Source organism: Curcuma longa, chromosome 3, assembly GCF_044706935.1.
Source record: "Curcuma longa cultivar G26 ecotype Majalengka, Jawa Barat chromosome 3, ITB_CL_G26_1.1, whole genome shotgun sequence".
NCBI classification, from domain to species: domain Eukaryota; kingdom Viridiplantae; phylum Streptophyta; class Magnoliopsida; order Zingiberales; family Zingiberaceae; genus Curcuma; species Curcuma longa.
This window is the reverse complement of record NC_133863.1, coordinates 12060915-12081434: the sequence shown is the minus strand read 5'-3', so window position 1 is coordinate 12081434 and position 20520 is coordinate 12060915. Positions and strand designations below refer to the sequence as shown.

Genomic DNA, 20520 nt, shown 5'->3' with positions numbered 1-20520 from the left:
CAATTCACAACAGTTATCAATGCTACCCAGAAAGACTGAAATATAATACCATATAATAAGCAACCTCTGTGGAAGGAGACAAAAATGTCTCCACAGAACCAACTTGGAAATGAGTCCAAAAAAGAGCTTACCTTTCCTAGCTCTGAAGCTGGAAATCCATAAGGAAGACAGAGTTCCATGTCTAATATCATTTATCAGCTAGTATTTGCATGATATAAGGTTTTATTTTACCATCAACTTAAAACTTAACTGCTATATAACTTCATCAGCTATGCATCCTGGCTCTGAAGCTGGAAAAGCTTTGAGTAAATACCATTATCATCTGCAACTAAAGTTGAATGATCACCCATCTCAACCACTCTACCGTTATCCATCACCACAATTGTGTCTGAATTGACCACAGTAGACAACCTATGTGCAACTGTTATCCTTGTGATTCTTCTTGATACCTCCTTGTTTCTCCTCCACTTGCTGGATCCAAGAGCCTGCATGATGATTCTCTCAGTCTCAGCATCTAGTGCACTGGTAGCTTCATCCAACAGCAAAATCACTGGCCTCTTCAGTAGTGTTCTTGCAATGGCAATTCTCTGCTTTTGTCCACCAGAGAGTTGACATCCTTTCTCCCCCACCACTGTGTCATACCCATTTGGCAAGCTGCAGATGAAGTCGTGGATGCTGGCCTCCATTGCAGCCTCCATAACCTCAGTCTCTGAAGCACCTTCACTTCCATAGAAGATGTTGTCTCTGATTGAGGAGCTGAAGAGAAGTGGCTCTTGTTGAACTAATCCTATTTGGTGCCTCAACCAGTGCAAGTTATACTCTTTTATGTCTTTACTGTCAACCAAAACCCTACCTTTGAAAGGATCATAGAACCTCAAGATCAGTGCCAAAACTGAGGACTTCCCGGCTCCACTAGGCCCAACAAGTGCTACATATGCTCCAGTTTCGATACTTAAGTTGAAATTATCTAGTACCACCGCTTCAGGTCTTGATGGGTATCTAAAGCTGATGCTTTCAAAGTCTATTCTGCCTGTGATTCCCTCAGAGCTTATGGTCTCTGGCACATCTGGCGGAATTTCTGTTTTCCTATCTAGAATATCAAATGCAGGTTTGAGTATGGTAATTGCAGAAATAACTGTTGGTATCAGTGTCCATAGCTCAGTGATAGATGGAACTGTGAGTGAGAAGATTTGGTATGATCTTATTCCATCCTCAAAGCTGGATTGATGCTTATCGACTAGGATTGTGGTGTACCACAAGGCAACTGCATGAGCAATGTTCCATAAACAAAGTGAGGCACCTTGAATCACTCCATACTTGATGCTTTGTACCCTGCTAAGCCTCCTTGGCTCCTCTAATGAAAATTGTGCTTTCTTAAGCAGTTGCTCTTCATAAACAAAGGAAGCTACAGTTCTTATATTGCTCACAGATTCTGATGCAAGAGCGACAAGTTGTCGGTGAGCCATGGCAGAGTCACCAGAGAAGCCTTTGGCAGATTTGGCTTGTATCAGACCACCGATGAAGTGGCAGGGCATTAGAGCCCAGGCAACTAACCCCATCCTCCAGTTCACTTTCATGCTCACAATTGTTGCTATTAGGATTGAGGAGATGCATTGCACAATCACAGACATTCTGTCAGATATGATGGTCTTGATCATGGAAGTGTCACTAACAATATGCATTGCAAGGAATCCTACACTGTTCTCAGGTCTCTCAAACCAAGCTACTTCATTTCGGAGTACAGCTGCAAAAATATAAAGGAACCTTGTTTGAGAAGAAGGAACTTCTGATTTAGGTGAGTCTTATTCAATTGTCCTTTTCTTTTCTATTTTTAATGGAATATTGTATTTCCTTTGTGATCTAGATTATTAAAATGTTAAAAGTGCTAGAAGTTCTAAACATGATGCCACCACTGCATGTACTATATAGGATTCATGCCATTTCTGGAAATGCATTTTAGTTTCTTAAACCTAAAGTTTGAGCGGATAGGGACATGTTTACAAGTACAGATATTGTAGCACAACTAAATCAAACTGTTTGTTTTTCTTTTGGATACAGAATCTCCAAAGAGTACTCAGAAAATATAGTTCTTAAGAATTCTCAAGGAAAAGAGTACCTTGTTAATTTGTTTGACTAATGCTTGAACGAAAAAGACATTTAATATAAATACTTTTCATAGAAAATCTGTCAATCTTTGTTGTGCATTCTTTTGCAATATAGCATGTAATTAAACACAGTCAGGTTCGACAATACAAGCGATATCAAATTATTTCAGTTATTTTCAAGTAGTTTATGATTATGTATCGACCAATCAAAATTTTGACTTCTAATGTGACCAAAAGATCATGAATAGGGCAGATGTAAAACGTTCTGATATATTCAACTAAATTTCTTACCTGAAAACAGTGCTACTCTGATATTTCCCATTGCTTTTTCACCAGCCAAACCATAGTGATAGTGTTGCAATATGTGAGTGATTAACGTGAGGAAGCCAACAACAGTGAATATAATAGAATATTTGCCTACTTGCGACTTTGCATCGTCCTTGTAGTATGCCACTCCAATTGTCATAATGTAAAACCCAAACAATGGTTTAGATATTCCAGAGAATGCTGCTCCAAATGATCCCAAAGCTACCTTTGCAAACTCAAATTTGTTCAACCCATACCATATTCTTGAGAAACTAGCTGATCTGCTTTTTGTAGTTTTTGTTCCTTTGGTTGGATTAGGATTGATTGGCTGGCTCTTTAACATTTCAGTCACTTCATGCTTTTGAGAAGATGATCTGTATTGAGTGATTTCTGGTTTCTCCTTAGTGTTAGGAGTTCCCCTGTTTGCAAAACAAGTAAATCAAAATATAAATACTACTCCTATCACATTTTTACCAAAATCATTGAAATCACGAAGTATCAAAGAGAAGTCTTCTTATGTCAAGTTTTAGATTGCATCTTGGTCACGAGATCCTAAAAGAATGAAATCTTAATTAGACTACTTGTTTCAGATTCACCATGTATATTTTTTGATGTTTTCCCTCATAGTTAGCTTAGAGAAAATGAAAGCAACAAGCACATTAGAGAGTTTTTTTTTGTTTGGCTAGACAACTTTTCCCTACCTTGGGATTGTATCTTCTAATTCTGGCTTCATGCTATGCATAGTGAACAAGCTACTGTAGAAATTGCTCGTTTGCAGCAGCTCGTTGTGGCTTCCACTTTGTGCTACTTTTCCATTCTCAACCACAACAATTGTATCTGAACTGGTTATTGTGGATGTTCTGTGTGCTATCTTAATCACAGTTTTTCCTTGAATGACTCTCCCCATTGCATCTTGAACCAGCTTCTCCGACTCTGAATCAAGTGCACTCGTAGCTTCATCTAGGAGAAGAATTGGAGAGTTTTTCAGAATGGCTCTGGCTATTGCTATTCTTTGTTTCTGTCCACCTGAGAGTTGTACTCCCCTCTCTCCAACCTGAGCAAACATTTATTAGCTCTTAATCTTAAACAAGATGAAAGCAAATTAATATATCTCTCACCCAAGTTGAGTATTTTTCAGGAAGTTGGGAAATGAATGAGTCTGCATTGGCTGCTGATGCTGCTTTGATGATCTCTTCGTCAGTTGCTTCTGCATTCCCAACCCTCAAATTATCCTCTATGGTGCCTGAAAATAGTGCTGGTTCTTGTGGCATTGCTGCTACATTTCTTCTGAGGAACTTGAGATCCAGCTCCTTGACATCATGGCCATTGATCAAAATCCGACCTGCAACTTTATTTCCTATCAGAACCCGCAAATGTTATAGTTCATTAATTTCAATTCATTTGTGAAAAAGAACAGACCCGCCAATGGATCATAAAACCTTTGAACAAGAGACAGAATGGTGCTCTTCCCACACCCGCTGCTGCCTACCAATGCATACACTTTCCCTGCTGCCATGCACAGTGAGAAGTCTTGAAGGACCAGCTTATCAGGTCGCGAAGGGTAAGCAAACGACACTTGATCTAGCTCTATCACTCCAACAATTTTTTCCAATGTCACTCCTTTTTTCTCACTGCTTATTCTTGGCTTCCTTTCGATCACCTGGAATATCTCAGTTCCTGTAGCTCTTGCAGCATTAAAGATCTGGAAGTCTGGTGCAGCATAAGTTATTGATCTGTAAGTAATTCAACAAGAACAAAAAAATTTTAAAATTAGTTTCAGAATGAATAACACAACAATTATCAATTAATTGGTTTATCTCATACATTGCTCCAAACAGAATGCTCATAATTGCGGCCAATGTTTCGCCTCCATTCGCTCTTCGTGCGACAACGACGACTGCTCCAATCCAAACAACCAACGCCCATGAGCAGAAGGTGACAGTTTGAAACAATCCCAAACTCAGTCCTTTAATTCCTGCTTCCTTTTTGCTCATAATGTACTGCTGCCTGATGTTCTCAGTGAAGGATTTTATCGACGAGCTCTCTCCCACGAACGAAAACACCGTTCCAATATGCAATAAAGTCTGTAAATTCTCGCATTTGAGATGACCATGTATTGTTCTTTTCTTCCCTCCAATCTTTCAAATATTTGATGCAATTTATTTAAAATTACAAAATACCTGTTCTACTATAGATGTTGCTTCAGACAAATACATTGTTCTCAAGGATGATAAACTGTTCATCTTTCGAGTGTAAGTAGCTCCGATGGCGAGAATCATCGGCACCACCATCAACGACAGCAACGCTACTTCCCAGCAGCATGCGAAGGCGATTACAACTCCAGCGAAATAAGTGGAGAAACAGGAGATGAAATGGCCCAACTGGAACAACAAATAACTACAACGTCAACTCATTCTGAGTTCATCACAATTAGATAAAATAATTCATTTCACCATCAGAAGTGTTTGCTTTGTAATTTCAAAATCATTAACATACCTCCAATTGTTAGGGATTTTAAATTTTATCACGTAACCATTAACACTGTTAATTCAATTAACAAAAATGATGATGTTAATGATAGTGGTTAAAAGGATAAATAGTTTGATATTTTGGCAATTTGGAAACTATAATCATTAACATACCTCCTAATTATGATATTTGTTTTTGAATATTTAGAATATGATTTACCTTCTCGCCTATGGCATCTTGTATGATGCTCATGTGGCTTGTGACACATGCTATGACCTTTGCGGTGGTGAGCTCGGTATCGAAAGCTTCGATATCTTGGTGAAGAATTGAATTGATGAAATCCAATCTCATCCTTGCTAGTTGTCTCTCGCTTGTGTACATCCAACATGATATTTCTACAATTATCGAATAAATAAATATTTTAGAGACTTTCTTAGTGTTTACTTTCTCGATATAAAGATACTATATATCACTTGTTGTGTACTATATGTTAACATACCAAGAAACCCGGCAGGAAGCGTAGCAATTGCCATATACCATACAAATGGAATCACCTACACAAACCAAATGAAGCCGAAAAAGCACTAAAAACTTTCCTTCTATCGAAAGTGGTTAACGATAACAATACTCGACGTCATATGACAACAACTAATACCTTCTCTAGAGCTCTAACCGTGGCTTCTTGGTCACCGATGTTGCTCCCGAAAGCCTCCAACGCTTTGCCGAGCAAGAGGTACCCAATTGGTTGTGCCATGCCGTGCACCACCGAGCCCACCGTCCCTAGCCCCATCAAGACCCAATCCACCATGTCCGCGTAGCTCAGAAGCCTTCCGAATGACACCGGTTTCGACTGCACCGTCTTCTTCTCCTTCTCCAATTCAACCTCATCCATCTCCTTGTGGCGGTTTCCGACAATGGCTACGACAATAGTGGTGGTGCTGAAGTGCCAGTGATCCCCGAACTTAACAGTGAACGATGGACGAGTATTAAAAAGGAGGGAAGGAATGGAATGTGCATGGAATATGCTAGTGAGATTTGGATTACCTGCTTAGAATCCATCTGAGATCGTTCTCAAGATTCATTGTTGTTGGCTTAACTAATTGTTTTAATCGATTAATTAAGTATGAATTAGGGTGTCAAGACAATCTTATACATATTTATTTAATGATTATAACCCAATAATGTGGGGTTGGAATATTAGAATTTAGATTAGATTACGATCGTATCGCTGCTCGGAGTCTGACTTGTGTCGCGAGTTGACTTCGTCTGCAAAAATATTTTATAATATGAAATTATGCAAATTATTATATATACATATTTATTTATTTTGAACAAATCATATTTAAAATAATCGAATTAACTTTCGACATTGTTTTTTTTTTTAAATAAAAATTATGATCAATTTATAATAATTCACCCACGTAACGGACGGTCGTTTTACGCCAATTCCAGAAGTCAGAGGTGTTTTGTGAGAAAAACATTTAGCAGTTCTTCATTTCGCGTCCTTTCGTTGCCTCGAGTGATTCGTCGTCCGGGGAAGGAGGAAAGGCGATTGCTGAGATCTCGATCTCATTCATGGCGGGGCGATACGAGAGAAACCCCTACGATGAGGAGGAGGATGTTAATCCTTTTGCGGTGTGTTGAATTCAGCCAACCTCTCGTTCTTCCTTAAATCCATTATGCTCTCTCTCACAGTCTCACACGCGCGCGCGCGCACAACACACACGCACAGCACACACATTTACTTCCGTTGGATGAGTCAATGCCTGGTTAACATTGCGTTTCTTTGCCAACATCTACACGCAAGACTGAATTTTGTGGAAGAACTACGGGACGCCGGGGGTCTGGATTTCTAGGGTTGCTTTCGTGTTCCTCATGGTAGATTATCCGGAAGTCATGTTTTTTCCCTCCCTGTATCTTTCGTGTTGCTTTTTTGGACATGTGCTGTTGACGGCTTGATTGAAATTTTCAGAACAGAAATGTCGATTTTTATGAGTAAGATCTCAAAACATCCTGTAATTGACGTTAATTGTTCATTTTAAACACTCATTTATTAGATCAAATATGGACATCCTGATAGCGGGCCATCAGGAAGGTTACCAGTGCGAGGAGGACAGCGTCTGAGAGTTTTTTTTTTCTGTCTGCCATCACATCATGCGTCCATTTAATATAGCCCACGGTAACGCTTCCAACCTGGAGCAATTAAGATTGCTTCTTTTGAGGGACGCACTATCGTTTGCTATCTCATATTTGGATAACTGAGAGATACCTAATGAACATCCTCATCATTGAGTTTCTTGCCTAAGAATTTGCAACTTGGTTACTGACTCACATTACATTATTTCCTATGGACCTTCGTCAATTTTTGAAGAATAGTGGCTAAGCCACTGACTTTCATTTTGATAATTCTGTATAAGGAAAATTGTCTTTGATTGTAAAAGAAACATATTCCAGTCGAAGCATTGTGTTTTAAGGCGCCAGTTGCAATTGGGTGTTGTGTAGTAGTTGTAGGTCAAGCCACAGTTTCAATATTACTTCTAACTTTAATCTCAGTGCAAGCATTCATAAGGAATCTTCAACCTCTGAAACTTACTTCTTTAGTACTGATTTTAGAAAATACTGCATGTCTATTATTAGCGGAATATCCAAAGGCCAGAGTGTGACCCTTGTTACTCTATTAGAGTCTCTTCTTTGTGCACTAGGTCTAAGGGAGTTAAAACCTCCAAAATATGGGCACTAAAAATAAGGTCGTGTAGTGATAGATTCACAGATATAAGTGGAACCTTATTACTGTTTTTTCGAATATATTCAATCAATGTAACACCTTCTGTTGCAGGATCCTGGTGTTCGTGGAAGAGCAGCCGGGTCAAGTTATGGAGGAGGGCCATTTTACATGACAGTAAGTTTTTCCTCACTATTTGATTTATTTGAACTGGAAGATGATATATCTAGGCTCTTCATGTTTCCTTCAGTAAAAATATACTCAGGTCCATTCTAATGGTTAAATTTTACTAATATAAAAATATTCCAGAACAATGGAGGTGTTTCTCCATCAAATTCTAGACTTTCACCACTTGCTTCAGGGATTGGTGACTTTCGTGCAACAGTTGATATTCCTCTTGACACAGAGAAGGTATATTAGCTCTTGATGATTTTGAATGGAGTTGAAAATTCTATTTTTTGTTTAATCAGGTCTGATGATTAAACCTGTCACATATGTTGAATACCTGAACAATGATGCATGCATCTAAGTGAAATTTCCTAGAAATTTTGATCTATAGGTGAAGCAATCTAACTGCGCTTCTAGAGAAGGGTAGTAGCAAGCAGAAGAAAGCAGGCAACTTGCTGGGAAGTTTTGAATTCCTCAACTGAAATAACTCCAAATTTTTAATTTTGTTACATATCAAGGGGTGATGGTTAAGCAAGAGTGATTATACAGCAAGAGAAGAAAAAGAACATGTAACTGCATAAATATCTCCTATAAACTGCTGACCACTGAGTCTGTGTACTCTCCTTTAGCCAATAGAGCCTTATGTCTTAGAGTGACTGCCTTCTAAAATGGAAAATGAGAAGGAACTAAAATTTGATCGACACTATGCATTTTCTCTCTCCTATAGAAAGTGGAACTCCAGTGTTTATCATTTAGGTTCAAATGACCTTTTTTCATACCTATAACAGAGACTATTATGGGTTTCTCCAAAAAGTGAACCTCTCTCCAGGATATTAACCTACCTCCAAAGACATGATAAGAATTGAGCTTGAACATAACAGGAAGCCTGGCTTGATATCTTAGATAAGCTAAATTTTCAATTTCTTACCACATTTTTGATGTTTTTTCAGCTTTATCCCTTTCCTGTTCAGTTCTTCATTAGAAAGATCTATGATGCTGACTAAAAACTAAGCTTTTCAGATGAGTGTTCACCCATCTTGTCTTTAGTTCATGCATACAGCTCCAGCATCTGTGTGCTCAACATATGTTCTTTAGTTACTGAACTCTCATTATGATATTGGAAAGAAAACAGATTCTAAACAACAAAGTTTTTTCTCTGTTCTAACAATTGCTAACAGATTAATGTTCACAATACTAAATACTAATGATGAAGTACGTTATTGCTTCACAGAAAGATACCTGCATCCAAAACACTTCAAACAGTTAAAGTTCTTCCTTTTATTCATCTAGAATGCTTAAAAATATGGAAAATAAACTCTTATATAGTTGGAATACATGAAACAAGTTGGCCATAATTTTTCATTCTGCTTAGTTTGGTTAACTTGTATACATATTTGCGTTGGCAAAACATTCCAAACATAATTTCACATACTTCCCCCAGTTGACAATTATATACTGTGTTTATTGGAATTCAGCACGAGTCGTATTTGCTTTTTCTTTAGATGACAAGTTCTTTTTGGCACATGTCAAACTCCAATATGATCAAGATTACTATATTATTAAATTATAAGTGAATGCTTTTAGTCATCTTCATCCTTTTTTTGTACTTAGCAAGACTAGCTGGTTGCATGTTGAAATTGTTATAAACACCTGACTGTGATCCAACTCTCAAATATGCTTGTTGAGGGAGAAAGCAGCACTACAATGCTTCATAAGGTTGCACATATTGAATCGTTTGGATACTTGCTAGAATATACTGATTTGTTGTATTTTTGTCCTGTTTATTAAGTGAATTTGTGAAGTATCCTCCATGTTCAATTATGTTTCTTCATGTAGGATCTAAAGAGAAGGGAGAAGGAGCTTCAATCTAGGGAAGCAGAATTAAATAAGAGGGAAAAGGTATACCCTTGAATTAAATGCTGAAAGTCAAATCTTAGATGCACTGTTGTAACTTGTAGCCTATCATAATATTTGTGTGAATAAGTAGGTTAGTTGTTTTCATGGCAAGGGACTAGGTGTATGATGGTAAAGTTTGGTGATTGATGTTAGTTAGTTTACTTTTTCTTGATGGGAAAAGAAAGGAAAATTGCTCAAAGCCCACCTCGTGTATTAAATTTTATAGTAAGATACAGGAATATGCCTATTTGTACATGGGTTAATATATAGACAGTTAGTGGGTACAAGGTGTTTTGGCTCATCAGATGGCCCTTCATCAATCAAATTGGAAAGTAAACATCTTGGTGAGGGGAGAGTTCTTGTGTGGATTGGTGTTAGTTTCAAAAGTTCTGACCACACCAGCCAAATTTGACTATTGCCTCTTATGAATTTTTTTTTTCACTTCTTGTTCGACTCTTGCAGAAGGGAGAGTGTTGTGCCTCTTATTTCAACGAAGGCATACTGAATAAGTTGCTCCAACAAAAGATGGAAGTATCTATTTTGTGAGAATATGCTCATTATGTTTTTTTTTCACTTTAAAGAGAAGAAGCTAACAAGGTATAACAAAGGAGAAGGAAATAAGCTGATTTCTATACACTAATCTCATTTAATGTACGAAGAAACAACAGGTCAAGCATCCCTATTCGCATACAGCCCTTCTACAATGGAACTCCTAGACCTATCATTAGGGATTTATGTTAAATGAAGTTCCAACTGCCAAATTGGCATTTGCCAGAAGTGTTCTAGTAGTCATTCTACAAAAATGACCTGCTTGCTCTTGTGGAAATAATTATTTGTAGCACAGGTGTCTGTTGCTTCTTTGAAAGAAGGTATCTGAGACATTTATTGTATTTCATATCTAAGTTATTTAGAATCGATATATTTCACTGTCTTGCATCATCAAACTGTGCGTGCATATAACTTGATAAATTTATTGTTTCTTACATTACAGCAAAAAATGATGTGTCTAAGTTGCAACCAACACAGCGTTTTGTTGTTGTTGTCTCTATAGACTGTATATGGCATTTGCTATTTACTACTCCCTTATTTTCACCTGATTACATATCACACTTTAACCATGATCTGTTCCTGTCATCTAGGAACTCAAAAGGAGGGAAGAAGCTGCAGCCCGCGGTAATATATCTTTTCTATCTGGTAAATGTTTATATATTTCTCATATGGCGATTCAAAATTTTGTGCTTTGCAGCGGGTATTATCATCGAGGAGAAAAATTGGCCACCTTTTTTCCCTATCATTCACCATGATGTTGAGAATGAAATACCAGCCCACTTGCAAAGATTGCAATATTTTGCATTTGCATCATTATTAGGTATGTTGTTTTTGCTGTCACTTATGGTTCCTTTGTTTTCATGAATCACATATTACAATTACAAGTTTTCCAAGGATTGTTATAATTAATATTCACATATCATGTAATTTCCTTGGACTGAATGCATGTTGTATTTTAAGGTGAAGTGGCTCACAGGCTCAGCACTAAAATGCATTTGCAGCAATTATCAGAATCAAATATGTGGTGACTGATTTGCATGCATGAGTCAGTGTAATATCACCTTGTTATGGATGACTTATGAATGCATATGTGTATGACATAGAGGTGATGGTAGAGCAATAGTATGAAAATTGACTTTTCCTGTGGTTGAATGTACTTTTCTTGATTCTTTGTTCTGATGATTCTATAAAGAAAGTTGTAAAATTCACTAAATAGTAATGCGTGTGTGTTATAGTTCAATGGAACTATGGGGAAAAGCATCTCTAGACATTTGTGTTTAGGTCTTCAACCTTCTCTTCTTAATCCTTGATTCAAATCTTGATCAATTTCTAACTGCAGGTTTAGCTGGATCCCTTTTTTGGAATATCATAGCAGTAACAGCAGCATGGATAGAGGGAGAAGGTATACAGATAAGAATTATAGTTTGTCATCCATTGTCTTTCTGCATTTCATATTTAATATAGTAGTTGGTGTATTTTGTCTTAGCAAAGAAGATTAGTCATTTTGCCTTCAGTTCTGAGACTCATCATGTGAAGCACTGTTTATTACTATATTAAAGATTTTAGTGAGCATTTGTTATAACTCCATAAAGATTGCTCTTTGTTCTTCAGGTGTCAAGATCTGGCTCCTTTCCATCATTTACTTCATCTCTGGGGTTCCAGGTGCATATGTCCTGTGGTATCGCGCCATGAGGTATTATCGTACTGTACATCATTTTGAACCATGCATCGCGACTAGGATTTTGTAAACATTAACCCTATGTAGGCATATAATCTTGCATTCTGATTTTGCAGGACTGATAGTGCTTTGAACTATGGATGGTTTTTCCTGTTTTACTTGGTACGTCATAGGTTTCAGATTTCATGGTGATTTTTCAGATAAAGAAACATTAGAAGCCTCACTGATTCTTAATGTCTACAGCTTCACCTTGGCTTTGTTATATATTCAGCTGTGGCTCCTCCAATTATTTTCCATGGGAAATCATTGGCGTAAGATTCTATGTTTGTTATACATTGAAAGATTCTTAATGTGGTTTGAAATTCTGAACCTTATTTCTGATCGATCCGAGATTACATCAAATCTAACAGTTGCTTATTGGAAAATTGCTTTTAGGATATTCACCTTACCATAAAATCTAATGTTGTTGTGCACCTTAACCTAAATTCTTATTACAAAATTAGAACATCTGAAGGATACAACTGCATCGTTTTTTATTCTTGTTTTGTCTCCACAGCTAAAGACACCAAATATTTTGTTTTCAAGTTTAGTTTCGACGATTCACTAACACGAGTTTTCCTGTAACAGTGGCATTCTTCCAGCTATAGATATTATTAGTGAACATGCAGTTGCTGGGGTAAGTTCTGGATTACCATTCAATGCACGCATTTAACTCTTAATTTGAATCAAAATATTTCGTTATTTACCTTAAAGTAACCTTGTTCTACATATTTGCTTTCCTAACTGTAGATTCTTTTTCTTGTAGATCTTCTATTTTATCGGCTTTGGATTGTTCACTGTTGAATCACTGCTCAGTGTCTGGGTTATACAGGTCACTTTCGTACCCGTAAAATTTCCACTTTCGTCAATTAATATACTCTTCAATTTAATGTTCTAAATTTCAGAGTTACACTGATTCAGCAAGCCTTCTTCTCTACAAAATACAAACATCATGTTTTTGCCCAGTATCTGGAATATACTCTTTGTTTTCTGTGTTTACTTGGAGAGGAGAAATTAGGAGGGAAATGATGAGATATTCAATAGATGCCTAAACTTAATTTCTTTCGAATTTAGAAGAATTAGTGGAATTGTATTCCTTTCCTTCCATTTCTTTCTTTCCAAGCATAGAAGTTTCCTTCTGTACCTGTTTCCTTCCAAATGGTGTTTTCGTGTGTTTCGTGCAGGAAGTGTACACGTACTTCCGGGGGAGCGGCAAAGCTGCAGAAATGAAGCGCGAGGCGACACACGGTGCTATGAGAGCTGCAATTTCGTCAAGCATATGAAACCCCGGCCAACAGACATTAATTGTTAGATGAACTGATCAGATTACAGCAATGATCAGGCCGATCGATAGCTTGCATTCTTATATTCTTTGTTCATTGTATTTTGAGGCCTTCTTGTTGTAGTTTCCATAGCCGAGGATGTATTCGAGTCATCTTGTTGAACTCTATCCCTTTTGCCTGACATTTTATTCGTTAAGGAAAAGTATATCATAATAGTTTCTCAAAGAATGAAATGTTCTTTTGATATTTTTCTTTAATAATATTCTCGCATATTGTTCAGAGAAGTTTAATCTCCATGCTTGTGTTCGATTGTTATGGTCGTAAAGAGCGGGTCGTGGTTAGTCAAGTCCGAGAGCAGCCTATCGGGGCTGGTCCACGGCGCCACCGAGTCCGGGTCGAGCCTGATCCTCTAGCCCTTCAGCCCCAGGTCGAGTCTTACAGGCTGGGTCGGGTGAATCGGGTAGGACTTGACGGAAATACTCCGTAACAACGCCGATGCTGGATCAGGTCTCATCCTCTCGAACTCTCAGAGCCGTAGCCGTCAAGACGACGCAGGGACCGAGCCGGATTTGCAAGGCAACAGGCTCCTTCAGGCCAACTCGGCTTTGTACGGACATCTTTTCCCGAGATAGTCCAGATCCTCTGGCACCTCTATCCCGAGCCGAATCGACCCATTCTGACGTAGGACATGCCAACTTCCCAATTCTGCCCTGGCTCAATATAAGCTTTTCCCCCTTTCTCAAAGATCACTCCCTCATCATGCGGTTGTGAATATCCCCCTGCCACCCCTGCAACTCATCATGACAATATTCTGACAGATATACATGACGTGACCCCTAAATACAAGTCAGCGATGGGACACATGCGCTGACTTTACTATGCCTTCTGATACATTCATAATGGTGATGGGACTTCAATCACATCTATGATATGACATAACGTCTTCGGCTTACATAAAAGGTTGGTTCTGTATTCAAGGGAGGTATGCAATCTCACAAATCTTCTCTTTTTGCTCTCGTTTTATTCCTCCCTCTTCACGAACTGACTTAAGCATCGGAGTAGTCGCACCAGGGCAACCCCTAGCCTTCCTACTCATGTTCGTTGCACTCGCAGGTTCTAGGATCTCTATGTCCTCATCTTCGCCCAAGCTCGCCCAAGTGAGGTGTTGAGAAAAAGTGGTCCGTCCAGAAGCGGATCTCAACAGGAACATCGATCTTATAACAATTTTATATTAAGGGATCTTATAACAATTTTATATTAAGGGCCTTTTATCCTTATTAGACATGAAGTCATGATCAATGTATCACAATTGAGCCTACCATTATAATTAAATTTCTTAATCTCCCTTAAAGGTATGCATGAAAAAACAAAAAAAAAATGTGGTTGGAAAAAATAAAAGAAATTAAATAAAAAAAGTTAAGTAATGGCTGGAAGCTGGCTTCTCATTTAAATTCTAGATGTTGACTTTAGTCCTCCAATTTCAGTCAAAAATTAAATAATAGTCCTTGTCAGAACGCAGGCTGTCACACAACATTCGAAATCCTTCTTTAAATTTTTCATAATTTTAAAATTCTAAACTGATCTAATTTAATTTATTATTTTTGTTTTGTTTTTATATGTGTAGTTGAAGTGATCCCTCCCACTTGCAGGCCGTGGCATAAGAGGAGAAGAAGAAACAGCCAAGGCAAGGGCCAGATCCTCACATGCACACATCAAATCAAAAAGTACCATCCAATTTATTCATTTTTTAAAAAAAAATCAAAAAGTTATCTTTTCTTTATTATAATTATATATCAATTATAATTATGATTATATTTAAGTCATTCTTTCTATTTTCTATTATGATTCATATTATATTTATTATAATAACATTGAAAATAAAATAAAATGTAATAATAAAAAACATTATTTTATTAATACTTGAGTCTAAAATCTAAATACTTGAATTATTAAAAAAAAAAAAAAGACAGATAATATAAACATAAAGCGAGATGGCGATGGATCACTACTTAATTATGAAGCAATCCCCCCATAAATTTCGGCTCTCATGGTGGGAAAAGCAAAGAAAACAGAGCAGAGAGGGCAACCACATGCTCTGCTGAGACAGACCACAACAGCTGGGATTTCATTCATGTTGCCCAAGATTTTGCCCAATAATGGTGCCAACGTGGTGTGACGGTGGTTTAAATGTTTGGTTTGGTTTGGTTTGGCTGGATTTGTTTTGCGACTCGATCGGAAGTTAAATTGAGCCGAGAAGACTCAAGCCGAAGGTGAACGCACCGTCCAAGTGGACTCAAGTCTTTGCTGGTTTTAGAATACTAGTGCTAATTCGTTAGTGTTCCTTCATAACATAATTGAATTGGTTATGATGAAACATATTTATAAAAGAGGAAAAGATTCAAATTTTAACGAAGTTAAATAATACTTTCTTTCAGTGACCTACTACTTTTGCAGAAGAAAAGATTCACCTCAAAATCAAGTGGAGAACAGCGAGAGAGATGATCGATGTTCGATGATGATCGATGATCGAGATCGAAGTGGGTCCTCGACGTAGGTGGCGACAGCCTCATCTGATTCCTTCCCCAGCCTGGAAAGTCGCTGTTTTTGGGTCGCACAAAAGACCTCCCCACTGACCTGATCCCGAAAACAAAAAGGGCGGTGGGCAGCAAGAGAAAACCCTCGCTGGATCCTTCTCTCTCCCCTTGGAGTGCCGTACTTCGTCGCATTTTCGCTCCAGAACAGTTCCCGGACCAGAAAGTTACGATCTTGGAGAGGGAGGAGAAGATCCTTCCCGCATTGAGCTCCAGGTCAGTTCTTCGTCTTCCCCGGAGCGGTCTACGAACATAAAGTTTTCTTGGAAGCTCAACGTCAGCTTTTTTTTTTTTTTACTCACTAGGCGTTCGTTTTTCTTGCTCGATATTAGTTTTCTGGAATAGAGTAGAGATCCGTGGAGTGAGCTACTGTTGATTTACTTTTCTGGCGGGGTTTTGTTGCATGCGCGATCACATTGTGTTTTAGGAGCAGAGAAATTAGGGTTCTTACAAGTATGAGGTTGATCTGTTTGCTCCTTGCGATCCCTGCCTTTTTTATTCTTGATGCTTCCTTTGCTGCGTTTGCTCCGATTGATAACTATCTCCTTGCTTGTGGAGCTTCTCAGAATGTGTCATTCCAAGGCCAAGATTTCCTTGCCGATTCACAAGAATCATCCTTTTCCTTAGGAACCTCCTCCGATGGCGTCTTCTCCTCCTCCTCCTTCAATTCCACTCTCCCTTCCCCCATTTACCAATCTCTTCGTGTCTTCACCCAGCCGGCGCGCTACAATTTCGATATCCGGCAGGAGGGCCGCCACTGGATCCGCCTCTACTTCTATCCGATTCCGAATTCCGGCCATGACTTGGTCTCTGCTCCTTTGACAGTGGTGACAGATGAGTTTGTCCTCATGAACAACTTCACCTTCAAGAACTCCAACCGCACCTACTTGTTCAAGGAGTACTTGATGAATGTGACCTCCGATTCGTTGGCCCTCACTTTCATCCCCGCCAACGGCTCCGTCTCATTTGTGAACGGGATCGAAGTCGTCTCTGCTCCCGATGGCCTGATCTATGACCAGGCCCTTGCAGTGCCTAATGCTCCTTTCAGTGGCCTCTCTGCTCTTGGCCTCGAAACCATGTATCGGTTGAACATGGGCGGCCCTCTGCTCACTCCATTGAATGACTCCCTTGGGAGGACTTGGGAAAATGATGCCAAATACCTCCATGTGAACAGTTCTGCAGTGAAGGTGTCTACCGATCTTGACAGTATAAATTACCCTGATGGGGTCACAATTGAGACAGCTCCGAGGTGGGTTTATGCGACCGCAGAAGCAATGGGGGATCCAAATGTCACAGATTTGAATTTCAACATCACCTGGGTCTTCTCAGTCGATCCAAGCTTCCAATACTTGATCCGTCTCCATTTCTGTGATATTGTTAGCAAGGCTCTGAACACACTAGTGTTCAATGTGTATGTCAATTCCGACATCGCCATTGCCAGCCTTGATTTATCATCACTGAAAAGTGACTTGTCTGTGCCATACTACAAGGATTTTGTTGCAAACTCAAATGGTTCGAACACGATGACCGTCAGTGTGGGTCCGGACACAATGGCTGATTTCAGTAATGCTATTCTGAATGGTTTGGAGTTCATGAAGATTAGCAACGATGCTAAAAGCTTGGATGGAACCAGTGCCGTTGAAGATCTGCTACCTGATTCATTGACATCAAAGAATAAGTTGGGTTTGGTAATTGGAGTCGTGTTGGGCTCATTGATTGGCATCTCAGCTGCAATTTTGTGCTACTTCTGTGTCGTCATTCGAAGAAGAAAAGCTAGCTCCAATAACCAACCATGGCTACCACTTCCCTTCTATGGGAATTCCCACTCCATCAGTAAAGTCTCCACAACTTCTCGTAAGAGTGGAACTGCAAGTTGTATATCTTTGGCTTCTACAAACCTCGGGAGGGTGTTCATGTTCCAGGAGATCTTTGATGCCACCAACAAGTTTGATGAGAGCTTGCTTCTTGGAGTGGGTGGGTTCGGAAAAGTCTACAGGGGGACGTTGGAAGATGGTACTAGGGTAGCTGTCAAGCGAGGAAATCCTAGGTCTGAGCAAGGTATAGCTGAGTTCCAGACTGAGATTGACATGCTGTCCAAGCTCCGCCACCGCCATCTTGTCTCACTTATTGGCTATTGTGATGAGCGCTCCGAAATGATACTGGTCTATGAATTCATGGCAAATGGGCCTTTAAGAAGTCATCTTTACGGCACTAACCTTCCGTCCCTCTCATGGAGACAACGGCTCGAGATCTGCATTGGTGCTGCACGAGGGTTACATTACCTTCACACTGGTGCAGCTCAGAGCATCATCCACCGTGACGTGAAGACAACAAACATCCTTTTGGACGAGAATTTTGTTGCAAAGGTGGCAGACTTCGGCCTCTCAAAGGCTGGCCCTGCGCTGGATCAGACCCATGTTAGCACCGCAGTGAAAGGGAGCTTTGGTTACCTCGATCCTGAGTACTTCCGGAGGCAGCAACTCACCGAGAAGTCAGATGTGTACTCCTTCGGGGTCGTGCTGATGGAAGTTCTCTGCGCCAGGCCAGCACTCAACCCTGTTCTGCCAAGGGACCAAGTGAACATCGCGGAGTGGGCAATGGCATGGCAGAAGAAAGGCATGCTCGAAAAGATTCTAGATCCAGCATTGGCAGGGAAAATCAATCCAGCTTCACTCAAGAAATACGGCGACGCAGCTGAAAAATGCTTGGCAGATCAGGGAGTCGACAGGCCATCAATGGGTGATGTCTTATGGAACCTTGAGTATGCTCTCCAGCTCGAGGAGACTTCCTCACTTGCCGACCCCGATGATAACAGCATCAGGAGCATTTCTGGTATCCTCCTACCACACATGGAACCTCTTGATCCTAGTAGCTTGAGCATGGCTGAGCGAGTAAATGCCAGCACCGTCGACATCCCTGAAGATGCTACCACAAGTGCAGTATTCTCTCAGCTTGTAAACCCCAGAGGAAGATGAAAAGTTAGTTTCTTTTTTTTCTTTGCTTGCTGCTGCAGAATTTTCAAATTAAGCTTCAGAGATCTTTATCATTTGTTTCTCATTCCATCTTTTCCTTTGTTTCAATTTGTAATATATTTTCGATATGATGAGATTATTTAGTTCATTTGTTACATCCATTTGCTTGCTTTTTTATTCGAAAGTGGCATCGAAAGTCAGATTTCATTTGCAAGTCGTGTTTGTCCTAACTATTGAAAGTGTCTATTGCGATTACATGCTATAAGATACAGGTACAAAACCATTCACCTCATCAGCAAAAACCCTTCCTTTTCTGCTGGTTTCCGCTCTAGTTATTTTCTGAGTTAACAAAGAATGATCATCGATGATCGATATCTAAATAATCGACAATTAAAAAGGAATTCTCTTCATATTAAATTCTATAGAGGTTCCTTCACAGAACTTCCATTTGCAAGTGATTGTATTATATGCTGACCTACCTGTAAAACCTAATTTTAGGCTCACACCTGCCCTCACCTCTTACACTCGTTGACCTTTTTGTTTCCCAATGATCTTTAATGTACCAGTTGACTTGTGACCTTGTCATAGTGAAAGAAACAAAGTTCTCTCCCTGTTACTGAAACTGAGACCAGAGTGGTACTGATCAGGTTCTCATCCTCACGTTTCTTATAATTAACCTAATAGCGTTGAATTTGGAGGATCAAACGGCATAAAAAATTCACATGAAGTATTCTTCTATAGATTTCTTTTTTATTTCAATTATTATGGTGAAGAAAGCGTAGAAGGTAAATGATAATAACAAACTGATAATAGCAATTTGGTAGGTATTTCGATTTTTTTTAAAAAAAATGAGGTTATTTGGAATAGAAGATAAATTGAAAGGCAATATTTTTTTTCTCTGTTTATTATTTTTTTTAAAAAATAGATCGAATTAATAGTTAAATAATAATTTTCAGGACGCAAGCCGAAGTGCAATGGCGTTGGCTCCGGTTGCTACGACCCTCGCTTCGGCGGCCGTGACGGCGCCGTCTTCTTCTTCCACGGCGAGAAAGATCACAACTTCGCGCTCGTCTCCGACATCCATCTCCACGTCAACGCTCGCTTCATCGGCCTCCGCCCCGCCGGCCGCCGGCCGCCCCCGCGACTTCACCTGGGTCCACGCCCTCGGCCTCCTGCACGGCCGTCACGCCCTCACCATCTCAGCCACCCCAACTGCCCACTGGACCGACGCCGCCGACCACCTCGCCTTCGCCCTCGAAGGCGAGCCCTTCCACCTCCCCGTGGAGAGGAGAGGACCGCGAGGCGGAACAGCGTCGCGGTGACGGTGGGCGAGGTGGCGGAGGTGATGGTGAACGTTGTTCCGGTTACCGTGGAGGACGATAAGGTGCACGGGTACGGGATACCCGCCGGCGACTGCTTCGCGCACCTCGAGGTGCAGTTTAGTTTCTACGTGCTGTCGCCGGAGGTCGAAGGGGTGCTGGGGCGGACGTACTGGCCGGACTTCAGGAGCAACGCGAAAGTGGGGGTGGCGATGCCGGTGGTGGGCGGCGAGGACGAGTACCGGACTTCGTCGCTGGTGGCCGCCGATTGCAATCGCTGCATCTTTGCTCCGGTGGCAGAGGATTGATTGATTCGTGCTCTGTTTTCTGTGGGAATTGAAGGGTCAATCACGAACTGGTTTAATTTGAGATAAAAAAAAGTTGCGATTGATTCATAGTTTAGTCGCCTAGTTAGTGGCGACC

General features: G+C 39.9%; 3 protein-coding genes, 1 long non-coding RNA gene and 1 pseudogene across 10 annotated transcripts; 4 read left to right on the top strand and 1 right to left on the bottom strand.

Annotated features, from left to right (window-relative positions):
- Positions 1-33: 33 nt before the first annotated feature.
- LOC141823308 (ABC transporter B family member 10-like) lies at positions 34-5806 on the bottom strand. The gene is made up of 10 exons (XM_074710574.1): positions 5536-5806; positions 5380-5434; positions 5100-5275; positions 4592-4792; positions 4236-4495; positions 3831-4144; positions 3530-3753; positions 3113-3465; positions 2397-2830; positions 34-1744 (listed from the first exon to the last, which is right to left on the bottom strand). The coding sequence occupies exons 1-10, from the start codon at positions 5770-5772 to the stop codon at positions 270-272; spliced, it is 3729 nt and encodes a 1242-aa protein (XP_074566675.1). The 5' UTR covers positions 5773-5806; the 3' UTR covers positions 34-269.
- LOC141823311 (uncharacterized) lies at positions 4085-4588 on the top strand. The gene is made up of 3 exons (XR_012601397.1): positions 4085-4146; positions 4250-4346; positions 4432-4588. It is a non-coding gene; the product is annotated as an uncharacterized LOC141823311 (long non-coding RNA).
- A 649-nt stretch (positions 5807-6455) lies between the features above and the next one.
- LOC141823309 (secretory carrier-associated membrane protein 1-like) lies at positions 6456-13279 on the top strand. Of its 6 annotated transcripts, none has more exons than XM_074710576.1 (13): positions 6456-6512; positions 7717-7779; positions 7912-8013; positions 9607-9669; positions 10806-10839; positions 10913-11035; positions 11555-11617; positions 11827-11908; positions 12010-12055; positions 12137-12204; positions 12521-12569; positions 12699-12764; positions 13117-13279. In XM_074710576.1, the coding sequence occupies exons 1-13, from the start codon at positions 6456-6458 to the stop codon at positions 13213-13215; spliced, it is 915 nt and encodes a 304-aa protein (XP_074566677.1). In that variant the 3' UTR covers positions 13216-13279. The 6 variants fall into 6 exon arrangements, with proteins under 6 accessions (XP_074566677.1, XP_074566676.1, XP_074566678.1 ...); XM_074710575.1 differs by having other exon boundaries at positions 6456-6515; XM_074710577.1 differs by having other exon boundaries at positions 6456-6515; positions 7717-7783; positions 7922-8013.
- A 2589-nt stretch (positions 13280-15868) lies between these two features.
- LOC141824384 (receptor-like protein kinase THESEUS 1) lies at positions 15869-18926 on the top strand. Of its 2 annotated transcripts, XM_074711661.1 has the most exons (2): positions 15869-16022; positions 16632-18926. In XM_074711661.1, the coding sequence occupies exon 2, from the start codon at positions 16655-16657 to the stop codon at positions 18779-18781; it is 2127 nt and encodes a 708-aa protein (XP_074567762.1). In that variant the 5' UTR covers positions 15869-16022; positions 16632-16654; the 3' UTR covers positions 18782-18926. The 2 variants fall into 2 exon arrangements, with proteins under 2 accessions (XP_074567762.1, XP_074567761.1); XM_074711660.1 differs by having other exon boundaries at positions 15869-18926.
- Positions 18927-19626: 700 nt separating this feature from the next.
- On the top strand, positions 19627-20435 carry LOC141823702 (uncharacterized; annotated as a pseudogene).
- The last annotated feature ends 85 nt before the right edge of the window (positions 20436-20520 follow it).